General features: G+C 52.6%; 1 protein-coding gene across 6 annotated transcripts in view; it reads left to right on the top strand.

The window, feature by feature from the left end:
• The window catches only part of TMCO4 (transmembrane and coiled-coil domains 4), a 94,491-nt gene that overhangs the window by 65,195 nt on the left and 12,460 nt on the right, over positions 1–16,836 (top strand). For 5 of the 6 annotated variants that reach the window (XR_006221543.1, XR_006221544.1, XR_006221541.1 and 2 more), the window contains exon 14: positions 15,349–15,466. Coding sequence is in view for 2 of the 6 variants with exons in the window: in XM_042997452.1 (XP_042853386.1) it covers positions 15,349–15,466 (118 nt within the window). In the remaining 4 variants the exon portion in view is untranslated. Of the gene's footprint in view, positions 1–13,146; positions 13,297–15,348; positions 15,467–16,836 lie in introns of those variants that run through there. The other variant, XM_042997456.1, reaches the window with a different exon arrangement.

Below are 16,836 nucleotides of genomic sequence, written 5' to 3'. Positions count from 1 at the left end.
TCAGAAAGCCCTGGGTTCAGATTCTGCCTCCACTACCAACTCTGTGACCCTGTGCAGAGTACATAAATCCTTCAAGCCTTCCTTGTGAGTAAGAGCTAATGCTACCCACCTCATGGTGATGTATCGAGAAAACAGCACATAGGAGGCACCTAGCACGAGCCTGGCACATAGTAAATGCTTGCTAACTGGCTATGGTACGGTCGGTGGTTTGAGCCTCGAAAGCATTAAAACATCGTAAGGGGCACTTAACACTCCAGGCCATCATAGTTTGACGATCCAGGGGCATTTCACAGCGTCCTCTTGGGGTGGGTCAGCAAGGCCTTCATTCTTCCATCCCATGAACACCAGAAAGTACGGACTCCTACGCGCAGGTTCCGAGGGATTGTTTGGAATCGCCTGGTTCAGACCTCTACACAAACGGGATCTCCTTGGCATCATCCATCAGAGGTGCCTACCAGCCTCTGCTTACTTGCTTCTGGTGACAGGAAGCTTACTACTCTGCCCAGGAGTGGTTAGGAACTTAGGAATGGCTCGACTTCATCTGCGCATCCGTGGCTTGTGGGCGGCGGGACATCGGGCTCTGCCCCAGGACATCTGTTCGGGCTGCTTGTGCTCAGATGTCATCCAGAGTGGCCGCTGGCACCACGATGAAGCCCCGGGCGCTGCAGCAGCACCTGGGCGGCCAGCACATCCCCAGGTCTGTTCCTAGGCTTTTCAGAAACATGATTGTGTCCGTTTTGCACCCAGAGCTGATCAGAGTCCCATGAAGCCGACTCACAAGAGACAGCTCTGGGAACTGAATGCTGATTCATTAGGCTCCACCAATAATTGTCACCCTCAAGCAGATGGAGCAGCTGTCCCTGCTCGCTGCCCAGCCTCCTGGGAAAACAGATTCTCTGCCAGAATTTCTATGGTGAGCACAGGGATGGGGAGGGGACGGACTCTGGGAATGTTCCTTTTCCTGGCCATGATCAGCCCTGATGACCATCCCAATCTCATGGACAGATGGCCCTCTAGTGGCCATTCCCAGTTTCCTTCCCCCACCCCTGCCACCCCAGGCCTCCCCGCACTCAGAATTTTGTATAAATAGGTCCTGTGTATGAGTCCTGCTTAATAACAATGGAAGAATCCAGACGATGTGCAGTGAGGGAGCACTCCGGGGGGAGGGGGGGGGGTGGATTCCATCCAAGGAAGAAAACACCCCAAGTCCCACTGATTTACATATTAATTGACCATCTCGGTTCACACCACTCTGTAATGGAAACTCTTGGGGTTTTCCCCTGTATCTAAGATGTCCGTGATCATCAAGGCTGCTTAGCCAGTATCCTCGAACTGCTGTCTTTTAGAAAACAGCCAGGCCCGCTTTGCAGCAGAAGATTAAAATGTTCCTACCTGTGGGGTCAGTGTGTCCCCCATACTTGGCGATTTAATGACAGGGTCTGAGATTTGAGGCCCCTGTCCCTGCCCCCCCCCCCAACACAGCATGTCCCCGTGTGAACTCTGACCTTTCAGGTCTCTCGAGGGTTCTCCATTATTCTTTATTTCTTCCATCTTTTGTTGACTCATTTTCTCAGACATCCATTTATTAATTTACGCAAATCCACATCTCCTTCCTCAAAGGACTTGCAGGACTTCTCAGCAAATACAGCCTCAAACGCAGCAACTCAGGGTTAAATGTAAAACATCGGGAGCACAAAACCCGGCACCTGTGAATAGGGGCCTGAGCCAGTCCGGAAGTTCGGATGCAGGGGAGCAGGGCCCGGCGCCGGAGGAGGCTCAGACCCTGCCGCCAGGCCTGGATCTGAATACTAGCTCAGCAAAGAGGCGTGTGCACTTAGTCCCTGTGCCTCGGTCCCCTCGCCTGTGAAACGGGTCTAGTAGGACTAGATTAAGGGGAGTGATATACGTAAAGCACTTAGCGGAATGGCTGGCCAGTAGTTGGCATTCGGTAACCACGAGTTTTGTTGCTGTTACTGTTATAAGTTCTCCTGTGATGACCCAGTTGCGGTAACTGAGCTGTGAATAAGGCCACAACTGCCTGTTTCTCACTTCCGTGGGGGGACGTGAAGATGCCAGCTGCACAGGTAACGAGACCCTCTGTTTCACCCTCACTTCCTCTGTCTGAGAGCAGCTTATCTTCGCCTTTGGGGAGCTGGGCGCACAGGTTCAGAGCCTCAGACGTCTCTACCTTTGCCTCGCTAGGAAGGTCACGACTGGAAGTTACAAACCGGAACCATGAGGGCAATGTCGTGGTGGGGAATAATCTTCCCAAGGTGCCTCCTGGTGATGGGGAGGGTTGGAGCAGGGGCTTCTTCGGAAACTCGGTCTGGAGATCATGATCTCTTGAGCTTTCCCGAGCAGCTGGGTACTTGGGAGACTGTTAATCAGGCGACACGTCCCCAGCTGCATTTCCGTTTGTCATCTGGCACTTGCCGGAGACTGAGGCTTCAGGGACTGTTGTTGAGCCTGGATCACCGGCTTACAGAGCAGTGGAAAACATGGTTTTTGGTTCGGCCGGCCACATTCTTCTGCTGAAGTTTGATAGAGAACAGTTTCATCTCGAAAACAAGAAAGCATCTTTCCAAGATGGGGAGCCGGGAAGGGAGCTGAGGCGCGTTGAGTACCTACTGTGTGCCAGGTGGGAACAGAACCCATCTCAGTGTTAAGGTGTGGGCATTACTACACCTGAAAGGCAGGTATTGCATTTTCTCTTTTTAAGGATGGGGAGCCAGAAGCCCAGAGAGGTTAAGTGACTTGTCCAAGGGCCCACAGCTAGTGATCTGGGATTACACCCAGCAAAGCTGGGATGCTAACACAGGTGAATCCTACTCTAAACCTTTTCCCGTGAACGCGTCTCCTATGCTTCTTCTGATGATAAGCTTGCCGCCCTCAAGTTGCCCGATAGTCTGGCTAAGAGAATAGGTGCCAGCCTTAAAACCAGATGCCACATCGCAAGGGCCTAAGCATGAAGCAGTTCAGAGCAGAGAGCCTTTCCTTCCAGATGGCAGGGACGGCTTCAGGGAGCAGGTGGCGGGCCTCAGAGAAAAAAATGAGCCTTGAAAGGCTGTGAGGAAGACAGGATGCCTCAGATCCCAGGACTGGCAATAGCGGAGATCCCAAGGTAGGAAGCTGAACGGTCAGGGGAGGGCAGGCCGCCGGATCCCGGGTCTCTCTGGGAAGTTGGGAGAAGTAAGGCTGGAGAGGTGAGCAGGGTCCAGAACTCAGGGACCTGACCTGTCGAATGGAACGACAGGGACCCGGATGCAGGCTCTGCCTTGAGGCTTTGGTATTGGTGCTTCTTCCCTTGCTGTGTTTTTGTGTCCATCGGTCAGCAGAGACCTGCTGAGGACCTCCCATGTGCCATGACCTGCACAGGGCTCAGGGACCGAGGTCAGCCAGACTGCAGCCCCACCCGGCGAGATCTTGGATGAGACAGGACCTCCCTCCCAACCACACTCCCTCCCCGTCCTTCAGCATCCCGGCCTGTGGCTGCACCGACCCGCCCCTCTGCATGGCCCGGAGGCCTCTTTCCTCTGCTTCCCCAGGCCTGGGGCCGGGTGAACTGCACCACGTGAAGCCAGCTGACCGAGTGCCCTTCATGCCAGACCCTTCCCATGTAGTGTCACCAACCATCCCAGCCAGCCTGGGAGAGGGAGACGTGTTATTGCTGGTGCTCAAGAGAACAGGATCAGAGAGCCCAGGGAACTTATCCACAGTCACACAGATGTAAGTGAAGACTCCCCCAGCGGTCCTCTCTCTACCGCCCACAGGGACCCTCGACTCGTCCCTTTAATTTTTCAGCTGAGCATTTACCCAGCCGGCCCAGACTGCACAGCTGGTAAAGGCAGGGCCAGTGCCAGACCCCTCTTCTTATGGCTTCTCTCACCCGGGGGAGCAGGTGCCCCGCAGTGTGGTCAGCACACCCCCTGGCAGGGCATTGCCACCGCCTCTAACCTGAATAGCAACCCAGGAAGTCCCTGGAGTAGTGCCGGGTCCTGGAGATACATTGTGGGCACCACAGTACCATCTTGTGGTGACTTTTAGAGGGGCCACACATTTCACAGGGAAAGGGCTCCTCCATGCCCAGTGATGGGTGGGTTCCAGCAAATGCTGGCCCAGGAGGGTCTACAGTCTGCCTTCCACTGAGGGCTGGTGCAAAGCCGAGCGGTTGCTCCTGCTTCGTGAGAAATTCGCATGCCGCCCAGTTACATCCTTTTTGTTGGCATTTATTAGGTACCGAAGATACAAAGGGAAGGAACTACCAAACAGTGAATACCTACTATAACAGGGGTTTCCAGACCCCATCCCATGGAGCCTTCCCAACAGCCCTGCAAGTGAGGGATTCTCGGGCCACTTTCCAGATGAGGACATGGGCACATGGAGAGGTGCTCTCTAGTCCCGACCCCCACAGCCAGACAGCACAGGGCCAGCCTCAGACCCCTGCTTACACGCTATCCGAGCAAAAGCTCTGCTCATCCAGGCACGACTGGACTTTCTGGCAGCAGCTGCCAGAAATTGGCTACTATTTCAGTGACCTTGTGCTTTTCAGATGAAAATCAGGAGGAAATGGTCTGATGAAGAATTTCTTGTAAGAAAAGAGAAAGAAAGAAAAATTGGATCCCGTCAGGGACAAGTCCCCTTTTTTGAAAATGACCAAAACTATACACAAGCAGGGTGGTGTGGCGCATTTTAAAAATGCAAGGGAACTCAGATGGGGTTGTTTCTGAGAATTCCACGGCATCCCAGAGGACACTGAGAGGCCCCTGCCACGTGGCAGACTCATATGGAGAGATCATTGGCAGAAAGGAGGAAGACCAAGTTCATGATGTGTCGTTACCTGTGAACTGGGCTTGGCCTAAGAGGTCCATGGATGCACACTCATGCTCACAGAGATGTTCAAAGACGCAGACTGCGGCTGGGTCTTGGCCGTTCCACAGTCCGGGGCTCTGCTGTTTGGCAGGCCACTCATTCAAAGAGATGGCGGGGTTTGTCACACAGAATTATTGCCACCAGCAGGTTGATCAACGCTGTCTGCCCTGACTCTTCCTCACCAGCAATCATTGTGCTATTCATTTCGAAATGGAACAAAGAGTTGTAAAGCAGCACTCCTAAAAATAAAGGAAATTTCCAGAGATGAGAAACAAGGAGGAAGCAGAAACAGGGAGGAAGAGTAAGCATGTGCCCTGACTGGAGAGAGAAAAAAAAAAGTTTCTTTGGGGAATTCAGAGACACGGGATAAGGTATCACTGGGATTTAGGGGTCATAATTATACTACCTGCAGGATCCAGGAACCCCCAAGTCAAAAACCTGACACCAGACTACTCTGGAGAAAATAGGTCCTCAATCCAGGCCACATGTAAGACCGGCTTAAAGATGAGCCCATAATCCAGACTTCTGAAACGCACAAGGAAAAGCCCAACCATGTGGAAAAGTCACAGAAACAACAAACACCAGGAATAGACCCTCAGTCTTTGACAGAATGGTTTGAAGGAGCACCCTCTGAAAAAATAAGTAGGTTTACAATTATTAAAGACCTAAATTGAAACATCATAAATAAGGCAAAAGAAGACGACACTGGTGGGGGTGGGGAAAGACAGGGAAATTTGACAATAAATCAAATGAAACTTCTAGAAGTGAAAAACCAAGGTCATTGGGATGACCTTAATTGGATGAGTTAAATAGCAGATTAGATAAAGCTGGAGAGAGAGATCGTGAATTGGAAATTTTGATGTGAAGAAATTACCGACAGTGCACCATGGAGAGGTAAGGAGCCAAGAGATGGAGAGGGAAGTTAAGAGCTTACCAGTTGCCTAATACCGGCTCCAAAAGAAGAGAAAAGGGGAGAGATGCAGTTTGTTGGCTGATAATTTTCCAGAATTGATTCCTGAGATTCAAGAAGCGTGTTTGAGCAGGATAACTATCTCACCCACACCCACCATAGTCAGATTGTAGAACTGCCAGGATGAAGAGAAGACTTTAAAAGGGAAGAAGAAAAAGATTGCTTACAAAGAAAGAGCGACTAGACTGTGGAGACCTCACAAAACAACAATAGAAGCCAGAGAAGAAAGAAAAAGAACGGTCGTATCATTCAAGAGAAAAGAGCACAGATATTTTCAAACTGAGCACTTTTACCTGTAACAGACTTTTGCTGCAATAACCACTCAAGGATCTACTTCAGAAAGCAGTGAATGGGGCACTTGGCTGGCTCAGTCTGTAGAACATGCGACTCTCGATCTCAGGGTTGAGTTCAAGCCCCACATTGAGTTCAGAGCTTATATAAAAATTAATTATTTAAAAACAAACAGGGGCCCCTGGGTGGATCAGTCAGTTAAGCATCCGACTTCGGCTCACAGTCCGTGAGTTCAAGCCCTGCGTCAGGCTCTGTGTTGACAGCTGGGAGCCTGGAGCCTGCTTCGGATTCTGTGTCTCCGGCTCTCTCTGCCCCTCCCCCACTCACGCTCTCTCTCCCTCTTTCTCTCAAAAATATTTTAAAATTTTTTTTAAGAAAATAAGCTCACACAGATACATCTCAGCATCCTGGCCTGTGAGTCCCTAAGCTCCCACTTGGCTGAAAACTGTTTCTGAGCTGTCACCAGCTGACATGCAGAACGGACTGTCATTCGGTCAGCTGGCTCTTCTGTCTTCACGATAGCAGACATCACATGTGACGTGATCTATTTCCCTCACATGGAACCGCACCCACCAGTTGCTTTATCCTCAGATGGACCACACTTCAGTTCCCTGGTCGAGAGTGGAGAGAGTTCGGGCAGGTTCATTTCCAGGGCCCCGGGATGCTCGTGCCAGCCTTATCACTTTGCACAGCCAAGTCAAAGGCGGGTTGCAGGTTTACTCCTTCTCTAAAGAATTCATCCTGGATCCTTACAGCGTATCCAGACGGGCTCCCCGAAGCGATTCTTTCCAGTGTGAACCTCATTCCTGGGGACGGTCAGAGCTTCCCTTTTCTAGTCCCTTCCTGCCCAGCCACCCATCTCCCTCCCTGTCCATTTGGCTGCTTCCATCTGTGTGTTTATAGTGTGCGTGTGTGTATATCTTCGGAATGGATTTTGTTCGTGTTTGATGCAGTTCATATCATTTCCTTCAAGGTCTGTTTTCTGGACCCGTGGTTGGGAGATAATTTCCTCCTTCGTTTCCCACCTTATCTCTCCCTGCACACATGGACCCCCTGCCAGGAGGGAGAAAATGCTTCTTTTTTTGCTCCTCAGGTTTGAGATCCTTTGGTCTTTGCAGCCCAGGAGAATCTCATTATTGACAACGTGAGAGGCATGGGGGAGTGTGTGATGTCGCCTTTCCAGCCGCTTGATGAGATTTCTGCGAACTCTTGGGGGGGGCTGTTTGGAAATACCTGGAGAGCCCTGCAGAGGCCTGCCTCCCTTGGAGAAAGCCCGCTGTGTGGGGGCACCTGGGGGGCTCAGTCGGTTAAGCGTCTGACCTGGGCTCAGGTCATGATCTCACGGTTCGTGAGTTCCAGCCCCGTGTCGGGCTCTGTGCTGACAACACGGAGCCTGCTTGGGATTCTCTCTCTCTGCCCTTCCCCTGCTTCCCCCCCCCCCTCAAAAGAAATAAGTGAACTTTTTTTTTTAAACAAAAGCGTCCTGTAGAAAGCCTCCCATCAGGAGTCCAGTGCGACCTGCCAGAAGCATGAGAAGAGTAATTGACAGGATATACACTGATTGACCTAATTTCTGGTTGATAAAAGTGAGGATAGTTCATGACAAAGGGAATATACTTGACTCTGTTGAACCATACGCTTAAAGATGGGTAGATGGTGAAGTTTATGTTCCACGTGTCTTATCACCATGAAAAACTCTGTTCAAAGAAAAGTAACCGAGGAAGCGGTTGACCATAGCTCACGGCCCTTCAGCTGCTTCCTGCAGAGGCTCTGCTCCGAGGGGCCGGTGCTGCTGTTTCCTGCCACCATCTGACCCACGCTGCTGAGCCACAGCAGTGCCTGCCGCTAGTGTTTCTATACACGGCCGGGCCGTCTGCACAGACAGGGCCTCGCACACCCCATTCCCCCCACCCCCCCCCGCCCCGATTACCAAACTGACCGTGTGGGGAGAACGCGGAGTTGACCCCACGGACCGAGCCGCGTGCCCCGAACACAAGGCCTGACACCAGCGCTGGGAAATCAATATTATTATCAATATTATCAATTATCAGTATTACCATCTTCTCTATCTCCCTCTGACAGATGAGGCAGCTGAGAATCCGCATTATTAAATAACTGGCCTCCGTTCAGGCAGCGGTGAGGCCAGGATTCGAACACGGGTTTCTCTCACGCCGCAAGCCAGGCGGCTCTCCCCGGGCAGGTGATTCCCAACCCTCTTGAGCCCAGGGGCCCTTTCTAATGGCGCACGTCTTCACAGACCCGCCCACAGCAGCGGTGGTCGTATCTTCAGTGTCTCCTGGCTGAGGAGATACGGAATGGCCAAGAGCTGTCATCACCAGGAATTCTGTGAGTCACCGCAGCATCTGCCTACAGTCTTAAAATGACGACACCTGATGTGTGTGTTGTGTGAGGCTGTCTCTCTCTCTCTCTCTCTCTTTTAATTTTAGAGGTGGGAGGAGGGACAGAGGGAGAGAGACAGAAATGTTAAGCAGGCTCCATGCTCGAGCCTGGCGTGGGGCTCGATCCCATGACTGTGAGGTCATGGGCTGAGCTGAAGTCAAGCATCAGACGCTTAACTGACTGAGCCACCCAGGCGCCCTCATGTGAGGCATTTAATTGGCCAACGGTGGTTGGTGCTTGTGCAGTGTCTTAGGCCCTCAGAGTCGCTCTGGACCTTTGCCCCCAGAGATTGGTCACCCCTGAGCTGCACCAGGAATTAGATGAAGGGGCTGGACACCCTGAGTCTTTTGTAGGCCAGACACAAGGGAGTTTCTAAATACAGCCGACGTCAGGTTCTTCTTAGGCGGGGAGGCGGGTTACTCTGAGCCTGTGGATGGTGCTGAGGCCAGGGGAGGGAGACTGAGGCAGCGTTAGCTTTAGAAGGACCACTCACTATTCTGCCCCGTTGCAGCCTGCAGTCATGCTCAGTAGCATCCGTCCCCCAGAACACAGCTCTAGAAATGAGCCACCGAAAGGCTGAGAACAGTAAAGACATTTCCGTTTGCTTTCACCTCGGTTAGCACTCTTCGTTTGCTTTTATCCAGTCTTCAGAGATCCCCAACCGTAGCTGCCGGGAAGAAATAGTGCCAGGAGAGAACAAAGAAAAGGAAAAGAGGAAATACCCTCTGTGCCTGTATCCTCAACACGAAGGGTTCATGCTGCTGAGTTGTGCTGCTCACTTTCATTCGTTCCGCAAATACCTGTTGAGCACAGCTTCTGTGCCAGGCACTGTTCCAGGCACTGGGGGCTCACGAGAGAGCACAAAGAGCCAATCTCAGCCCTTGGGGAGCCCGTGTGCTAATGAGAGACAGACTAGAAGTGAGGTTTTTATTCTTACTTATTTTTATTTTTTATTTTTAAAGTTTGTGCACTTAGAATAAGTAAGCGAGAAAAAAGAAAGTGAGAGAGAAACAGAGTCAGAGTGGGAGTGGGAAAGGGGCAGAGAAAGAGGGAGACACAGAATGTGAAGCAGGCTCCAGACTCCGAGCTGTCAGCACAGAGCCTGATGCGGGGCTTGAACCCACAAACTGTGAGATCATGACCTGAGCTGAAGTCGGACGCTTAACCGGCCGAACCACCCAGGCGCCCCAAGAAATGAGGTTTTTAAAAGTAAAGCAGGTAGGAAGTCAGGTAGTCTTAAGTGCAATGGAGAAAAAGAAATCGGAGAAGGGAGGTGGGGCCCATGGGGTGGTGAGGTGCATTTGTCTACTCTGAGAGGGTGGCAGTTAAGTGAAGAGGGGAGGGAAGTAGGGAGGCACAGATATTAGAGGGAAGAGCATTCGGGAAGAGGGAACGGCAAGGCCAGTGTGGCTGGAGGGGAGTCAGCAAGGGGGAAGCATGGGGAAGGTCACTTGGGCCTTTGGGAGCTGTCACAATGACTTGGCTCCAGGTCAAGTCGTTGTGGCTCCAGGGGACATGGCTCCAGGGGACATGGGTCCCACAGGACAGTTTTGAGCACAGGAGTGAAATGATCTGACTTTCCTGCAGTATAATTTACCTACCACAGAATCCCCCATTCTGAGTATACGACTCAGTGATTTTTAGTCAATGTACAGAGTTGGGCAGCCATCACCACAACCCGATTCTAGAACATTTCCATCACCCCCGAAAGATGCCTTGTGCCTAAGACTTGCTTTTAAAGGGATCACTTGGGCTCCCGTGTTAAGAATAAACAGAAGAGGTGGAAACGAAGAAAGTGTGGGAAGGAAATGTTTTTCACTGCACCTGCGAGTGACAGAAAGTACTAGAAGCAGGGAGGTAAGACATGACTGGCAAAGCTCTTCTTTCTGAACTCCTGGAGGCTCAGAGCCTCCTTCTCGCCAGAGTTATAACAGGGTGGAGGGCCTCCAGCTTTAACAAAGCAGAATATTAGTATCATACAGAAAACTTTAAATGTTAGAAAGCCTGCATCCCCTGACTGGAGAGTCACTGAACGCACGTTGGATCCCTGCCCTCCTTTATATTAAAAGTCTGACTATTTGGGTTTTTTTTCTTTTTTCTAATGTTTATTTATTTTTGACAGAGAGAGAGAGAGAAAGCATGAGCAGGGGAGGGGCAGAGAGTGAGGGAGACACAGAATCCGAAGCAGGCTCCAGGCTCTGAGCTGTCAGCACAGAGCCCGACGCGGGGCTCGAACCCACAGACCGCGAGATCATGACCTGAGCCGAAGTCGGACGCTCCGCCGACTGAGCCACCCAGGCGCCCCTGGGGGTTTTTTGTTTTATTTTATTTTTGAGTGAGAGAGCATGTGCGCACAAAAGGGGAGGGGCAGAGACAGAGGATCTGAAGCAGGCTCCGTGCTGACGGCAGTGAGCCCGAGGTGGGGCTCGAACTCACGAACGATGAGATCACGGAGCTGAAGTCGGATGTTCAACCGACTGAGCCACCCAGGCGCCCCAGAAGTCTATTTGTAAAGCCAGAGAACTATCTTCACACCGTAAAAATTCGCAAGAGAAGCAGAGGATAGCGAGAGGAGTAAATCCAAACGTGTTTCAGCAAACATTCATTGTCCCTGCAGCAAAAAGGCAGTGAAGACACGACTTGACCCTCGAATAGTTCCCAAGTGAGGATTTTCTCTGTTTTACCTGGAAGCATGAAATCTGCTGGTGTTACAGGCTTTGGGGCTGAGCAGTGACATTTGACGGGTTTTCCTGTGCAGCATTTCCTGTAGCAGCCAGCGGCCTCTTTCTCCTCGCCCCAGGTTTCCCTCCTGGACCGTCCCCGTTCCCAGGCCGGGCAGGTGGTGAGGGCCTGGCATAGAGGGTTTACCTCGGGTGGGTCCGAAGTTATCCTTGCCGACTTCCCTTAGCTAACGCCTGCGCCTTACCGGGGGCCTGCCATGCCACACGGCTTGTCACCAAGTTTGCAGCCCCGCAGAGAGCAAACCCTCTTTATTTACTTATTATTTTTTTGCTTCTCAAACTTCTTTATTTATTTTTTATTTTTTGTGAATATAATGTATTGTCAAATTGGCTTCCAAACAACACCCAGTGCTCATCCCAACAGGTGCCCTCCTCCCTGCCCATCACCCCCTTTCCCCTGTCCCCCACCCGCCAACCACCCTCGGTTTGTTCGCTGTATTTAAGAGTCTCTTATGGTTTGCCTCCCTCCCTCTCTGTTTGTAACTTTTTTTCCCCCTTCCCTTCCCCCGTGGCCTCTGTTAAGTTTCTCGAGATCCTCATATGAGTGGAAACATAGGATATCTGTCCTTCTCTGACTGACTTATTTCACTTAGCATAATACCCCCCAGTTCCAGCCACGTTGCTGCAAATGGCATGTTTTCATTCTTTCTCATTGCCAAGTGGTACTCCATTGTGTATATAAACCACACCTTCTTTATCCATTCATCAGTTGATGGACATTTGGGCCCGTCCCATAATTTGGCTATTGTTGAAACGCGAGCAAACCCTCTTTAAAGAAGGAAGGGAGCGTGCCTGGATGTGGCATCAGTCTGAGGACGAAGTAAATGTGTTTCCAGCTCACTGCCCACCCTGACTTGATCTGGCCGCATCCACGACTGTCTTATGAAGTTCAACTACCGGTCTCAGTTCAAGGTCCCGGGGAACTAGCTTTTTTGGCTTTTCCTAACAGTTCTCTTGCAGCCACTTCCAGGATCGGCCGCCCATCAGGAATGCCGCCTTACCGCTGCTGGCCACAAGGGGTCCCAGCCCTCCGGGGAAGGCGACATTCTGTAGGGCGGAGCAGGTGCCTTGAGCGGCCAGCCCCCAGAGAGAGCTGCAGAGCTCCGGCCCTGGGTCCACGACCGTGTGGCACTGTGGGAGCAACGATAACCCACGTGCGATCACTGTGCTTCGCGTTGTTAGTGCAAACAGCACAGAGCGCGGCCCCAGGGACCCGCGCAGTCTGGGTTCTGGTCCCAGCTTTATTCTCACTACCTGCATGACCTTGGGCGCATCCCATCCCCTCTGAGACTCAGTTTCCTCATCTGCCAAGGGAAGGGGTTAGAATAAAGTCCCGTTCTCCACAGCCTTGCCAGCAACGTAAGTACCCAAAATAGCCCTTCTCTCGAGGGGCGCCTGCTTCCTGCCCAGCACATGCTTACCCAGCTCACTGAAGTTTTAAGTCCTTCTGCCAGATTGTCATCTCCCTGGAAGCAGAAGGAGTGAAATGAGAATTCTGTGCCATGGCAACTTTTAACGTCAGAGCCAGCAGAGCACTTGGTACTACAGGGGTTCCCAGACACCTGTTAGCCTGGAACCCTTTATTCAGACCAACGCCGACGTGGAATCCCAAACAGAAGACAGTTGGAAGCACTCTGGTTAGAAACTGGAGCCCAGGGGCACCGGGGTGGCTCAGTCGGTTGAGTGTCCAACTCTGGCTCAGGTCGTGATTTCATGGTTCATGGGTTCGATCCCCGCATCAGGCTCTGTGCTGACAGCTGGGAGCCTGGAGCCCGCTTCCGATTCTGTGCCTCCCTCTCTCTCTGCCCTCCTCCACTCACACTCTGTCTCTCTGTCTCTCTCTCTAAATAATGGATAAACATTTAATAAGGAAAGAAAGAAACTGGAGCCCAGAGAGAGGAAGCCACCGGTCCAGCATCACTCATCAGGAGAGTGGCACCCTGGGCAGAGCCGTCCCTCTTGGGCACACGCCCCAGGAGTGACACTGAGCGCATAGCTTCCCGGGACATGCGGAAACTCAGAATTGTAAGAGCTGAATGTGGGGAGGCGGGAGCGCAAGGCAGGCGGAGGGCACTCTAATTTCCACTGTGCATCCCCCGTGCTGGGTTTTCCCCACGTTGTGACTTACCCTTATAAAGACCCTCAAGGCCACTGTCATTACCCACTTGTAGGCTCAGAAAAGTGACCTGGCCCAAGTCCCAAACTCAGACGTGATTTTAACCCAGGGCTTTGCAACTACAAAGTGCACATACTGGCCTTCCTGAGGGACGGCATTTTATTTACTCTTCGTTCATTCACTCTGATCTTTACTGATCTTTACTGAGCACCAGGCGTATGCCAGGCACTGTTCCAGACCCTGCCGTACAGCTGAGAACGAGGCGGTCAGAGCACCAGCCTCACTGAACCCAGACAGACATCAACAGGTGGTACGTGACCAGAAGACCACAGCAGAGTAAGGGACGGAGAGTGACAGAGCCCGTGGGGGTGGGGTGGCGCATGTGCACCTCTCATTGGTCAGGAGCCCTGCTGCTCAAGGTGTGCTGGCTCTGAACCGACGGGTTCTAGTCTGCTAGGTGCGGGGGTGGGCGGAGATGCTTCTTCCCTCTTTCTGTATTTATGGGACAAACAGTCCATGGGCCAGCCCTGGTCTGAATCGCACTTGGAATAACCCTGTCTAAAATATTTCTGAACCATTTGGTCAGTGCAGCTGGTGAATGTACCCCGTGTCCTGGGGACCCAGTCGCCCCGTCTTCCCTTCCCTCCTGCCTTCCCGTCACGCTGCACAGGCCCCAGGGAACTGCTGCGTGGGCATCTCCCCCCTGGTGTGTGTGATGATCCAGGGCTCACCCGTCCCTTCTAAAGGAAGACGTCCCCTCCGAGTTCCTGGCTGGCTGGGAGCTTCGTGGGTGATGGAAATAGATTTGGGTCCCAACACAGGCTGTGTCCCTTGCCAGCCATGTGATCTTGAAAATGTAGTTTTCCTTAACTCTAAAATAGGGATAATGGGGGGCGCCTGGGTGGCTCAGTCGGTTAAGCGGCCGACTTCAGCTCAGGTCATGATCTCGCGGTCCGTGAGTTCGGGCCCCGCGTCGGGCTCTGTGCTGACAGCTCAGAGCCTGGAGCCTGTTTCAGATTCTGTGTCTCCCTCTCTCTGACCCTCCCCCATTCATGCTGTCTCTCTGTCTCAAAAATAAACGTTAAAAAAAAATAGGGATAATGGGGGGCACCTGGGTGGTTCATTCGGTTAAGCATCCAACTTCGGCTCAGGTCATGATCTTGTGGTTCAGGAGTTCAAGCCCCACGTTGGGCTCTGCGCTAACCGAGCAGAGCCTGCTTTGGATCCTCTGTCTCCCTCTCTTTCTGTGCCTCCCCACCTCTCTCCCTCTCTCTTTCTCAAAAATAAACATTAATGGGCACCGGGGTGGCTCAGGCAGTTAGGCGTCCAACTCTTGATTTCAACTCAGGTCATGGTCTCACGGTTCGTGAGCTCAAGCCCCACATCGGGCTCTGTGCTAACAGTGAGGAGCCTGCTTGGGATTCTGTCTCTCCCTCTCTGCCCTTCCCCCACTTTCTCTCTCTCTCAAAAAAAAATAAATAAACGGGCACCTGGGTGGCTCCTTCGGTCAAGCGTCCGACTTCAGCTCAGGTCATGATCTCACAGTTTGTGAGTTCGAGCCCCGCGTCAGGCTCTGTGCTGACAGCTCGGAGCCTGGAACCTGCTTCGGATTTTGTCTCCCTTTCTCTCTGCCCCTGCCCCGCTCCCACGCTGTCTCTGTCTCTCTCAAAAATAAGTAAGCATTAAAATAAATAAATAAATAAACGTTTTAAATAAAAGAGTATCTTTTTCAAAAAATAAATAAGATAGCGGTAATGGTGCTTTGCAGGACTAGATCAAGCCCATGGCCTGGGCCACACTCTGGAAGCCCCCACTACTGCGTGTGCGTGTGTGTGTGTGTGTGTGTGTGTGTGTGAGAGAGAGAGAGAGAGACATCCCCCTCTTCCGCCACTTTGAAGAGCCCCTTCCGGGCCCCACTGTGGCCAGGGACACTGACAGCCTTTTCTGGGGTCTCTTCCCAGACTGCCAAGGGATCATTGAGGACGTCGTCCTGCTGGGTGCGCCCGTGGAAGGAGAAGCCAAGCACTGGGAGCCTTTCCGGAAGGTGGTGTCTGGGAGGATCATCAACGGCTACTGCAGGTGCGCCGTGCGGGAAGGGGTGGGCGAGTGCGGGGGGGGGCCGAGCTCTCAGAGCACCGTTCCAGGCGGGGCAGGGCGACAGTGCAGGAGCCAGTCCCCACACCGTGCCGCGACCCTCGGCAGGACGCGGGGGCCCGTGAAGGCTGGCAGCTGTGAGGCTGCAAGGGACCCCCCCCCCTACTTGTTGGAGCTTGGAGAAGAAGGACTCGAGGGCTTCAGCCAAGGCCATGCCCCAGCCTCCAGAGAAGAGGAGACCGCAGGAGGTGAGCCTGACAAGGTCCCAGGCCCATCAGCCAAATGAAGCCAAGGACGGGCTGACAGTACTGAAGAGCGGTGGTTTGGAATCGCACGGACCTGGGTCTTCATGCTGGCCTCAGTTTCTCCATCGGAAAAAGGGGGCGGTGGGCAATAGCAGTAACTCCCCCCAGGGTGTGACGATAGTTAAGTGATCCACAGAGTTGCACGCGGTGCGCGCATGCTCTGTGATTGACAGAGGGTGTCACTATTTATCCCCGGGACCACCAGCCTTGGGATATTCATTCGACAGACTTGTGACAACCAGCCTCGCGCCAGGTGCAATAAGGAACACGCCCCAGCCCCGTGGAACCAGCGTCCAGCAAGGAAAATAGGAAAGCAGGCAGCTCCGATCAGGCATCTGGAAGCTCATCTGCGACACCAAACTCCAGAAGCTGTAAAATCAAGGGCTTTCCCCCAGGTTCCGTGCGGCCTGAGCTGCCGAGAGGGATTGCTAGGCTTGACTCCTCCTGCTGGGCTTCTGGGCTGGGTGACTTTGGGCCACCCCACACCCCCCCCAAACCTCACAGGGAGATCATGTGACACACGGGCTACAAGCTGGATCACCTCCCTAAAATCCAAAACATTACCCTGAATTCTGAAACGCGGTCCTCCAAGGATTTTCGACAAGGGACCTGCATTTTATGGTCCTGATACAAAGCACAGGGTATTGACCAGAAGGTGACATTCTGAGCCCAGAAGAACAGGTTTGGAGTATAGGAAACAGGAAGGTTGGCCGACTAGTTGTGGGCTCCGTGAACACAACATACAGCCGTTTAGAAAACAAGGAGATAGGCCTCAGGGAAGCAGCTGATCCCTGGGTTTTGGACATGACCATTCCACCAGCCAGCTGGAAACAGAGCATGGAGCTCAGAGAAGTCAGAGCTGGAGTGAAGGCCAGTGGGGTCACCAGCTGCCACCGAGGCCAGGGGACGGCAGAGATCACTGGCAAGGCAAAGTGTAGAGAGAGAAGAGCGCTGGATTCCCAATTCTAAGTAATACGTTTCAGGGAGGAAGAGCTTCCAAGCTGAGGTTGGGGCAACTCGGGATCATCTGGCATTCGGTGCCCGAGACCG

The sequence above is a fragment of the Panthera tigris genome, chromosome C1, assembly GCF_018350195.1.
Source record: "Panthera tigris isolate Pti1 chromosome C1, P.tigris_Pti1_mat1.1, whole genome shotgun sequence".
Classification (NCBI taxonomy): domain Eukaryota; kingdom Metazoa; phylum Chordata; class Mammalia; order Carnivora; family Felidae; genus Panthera; species Panthera tigris.
This window is presented reverse-complemented; position numbering and strand designations above follow the sequence as displayed.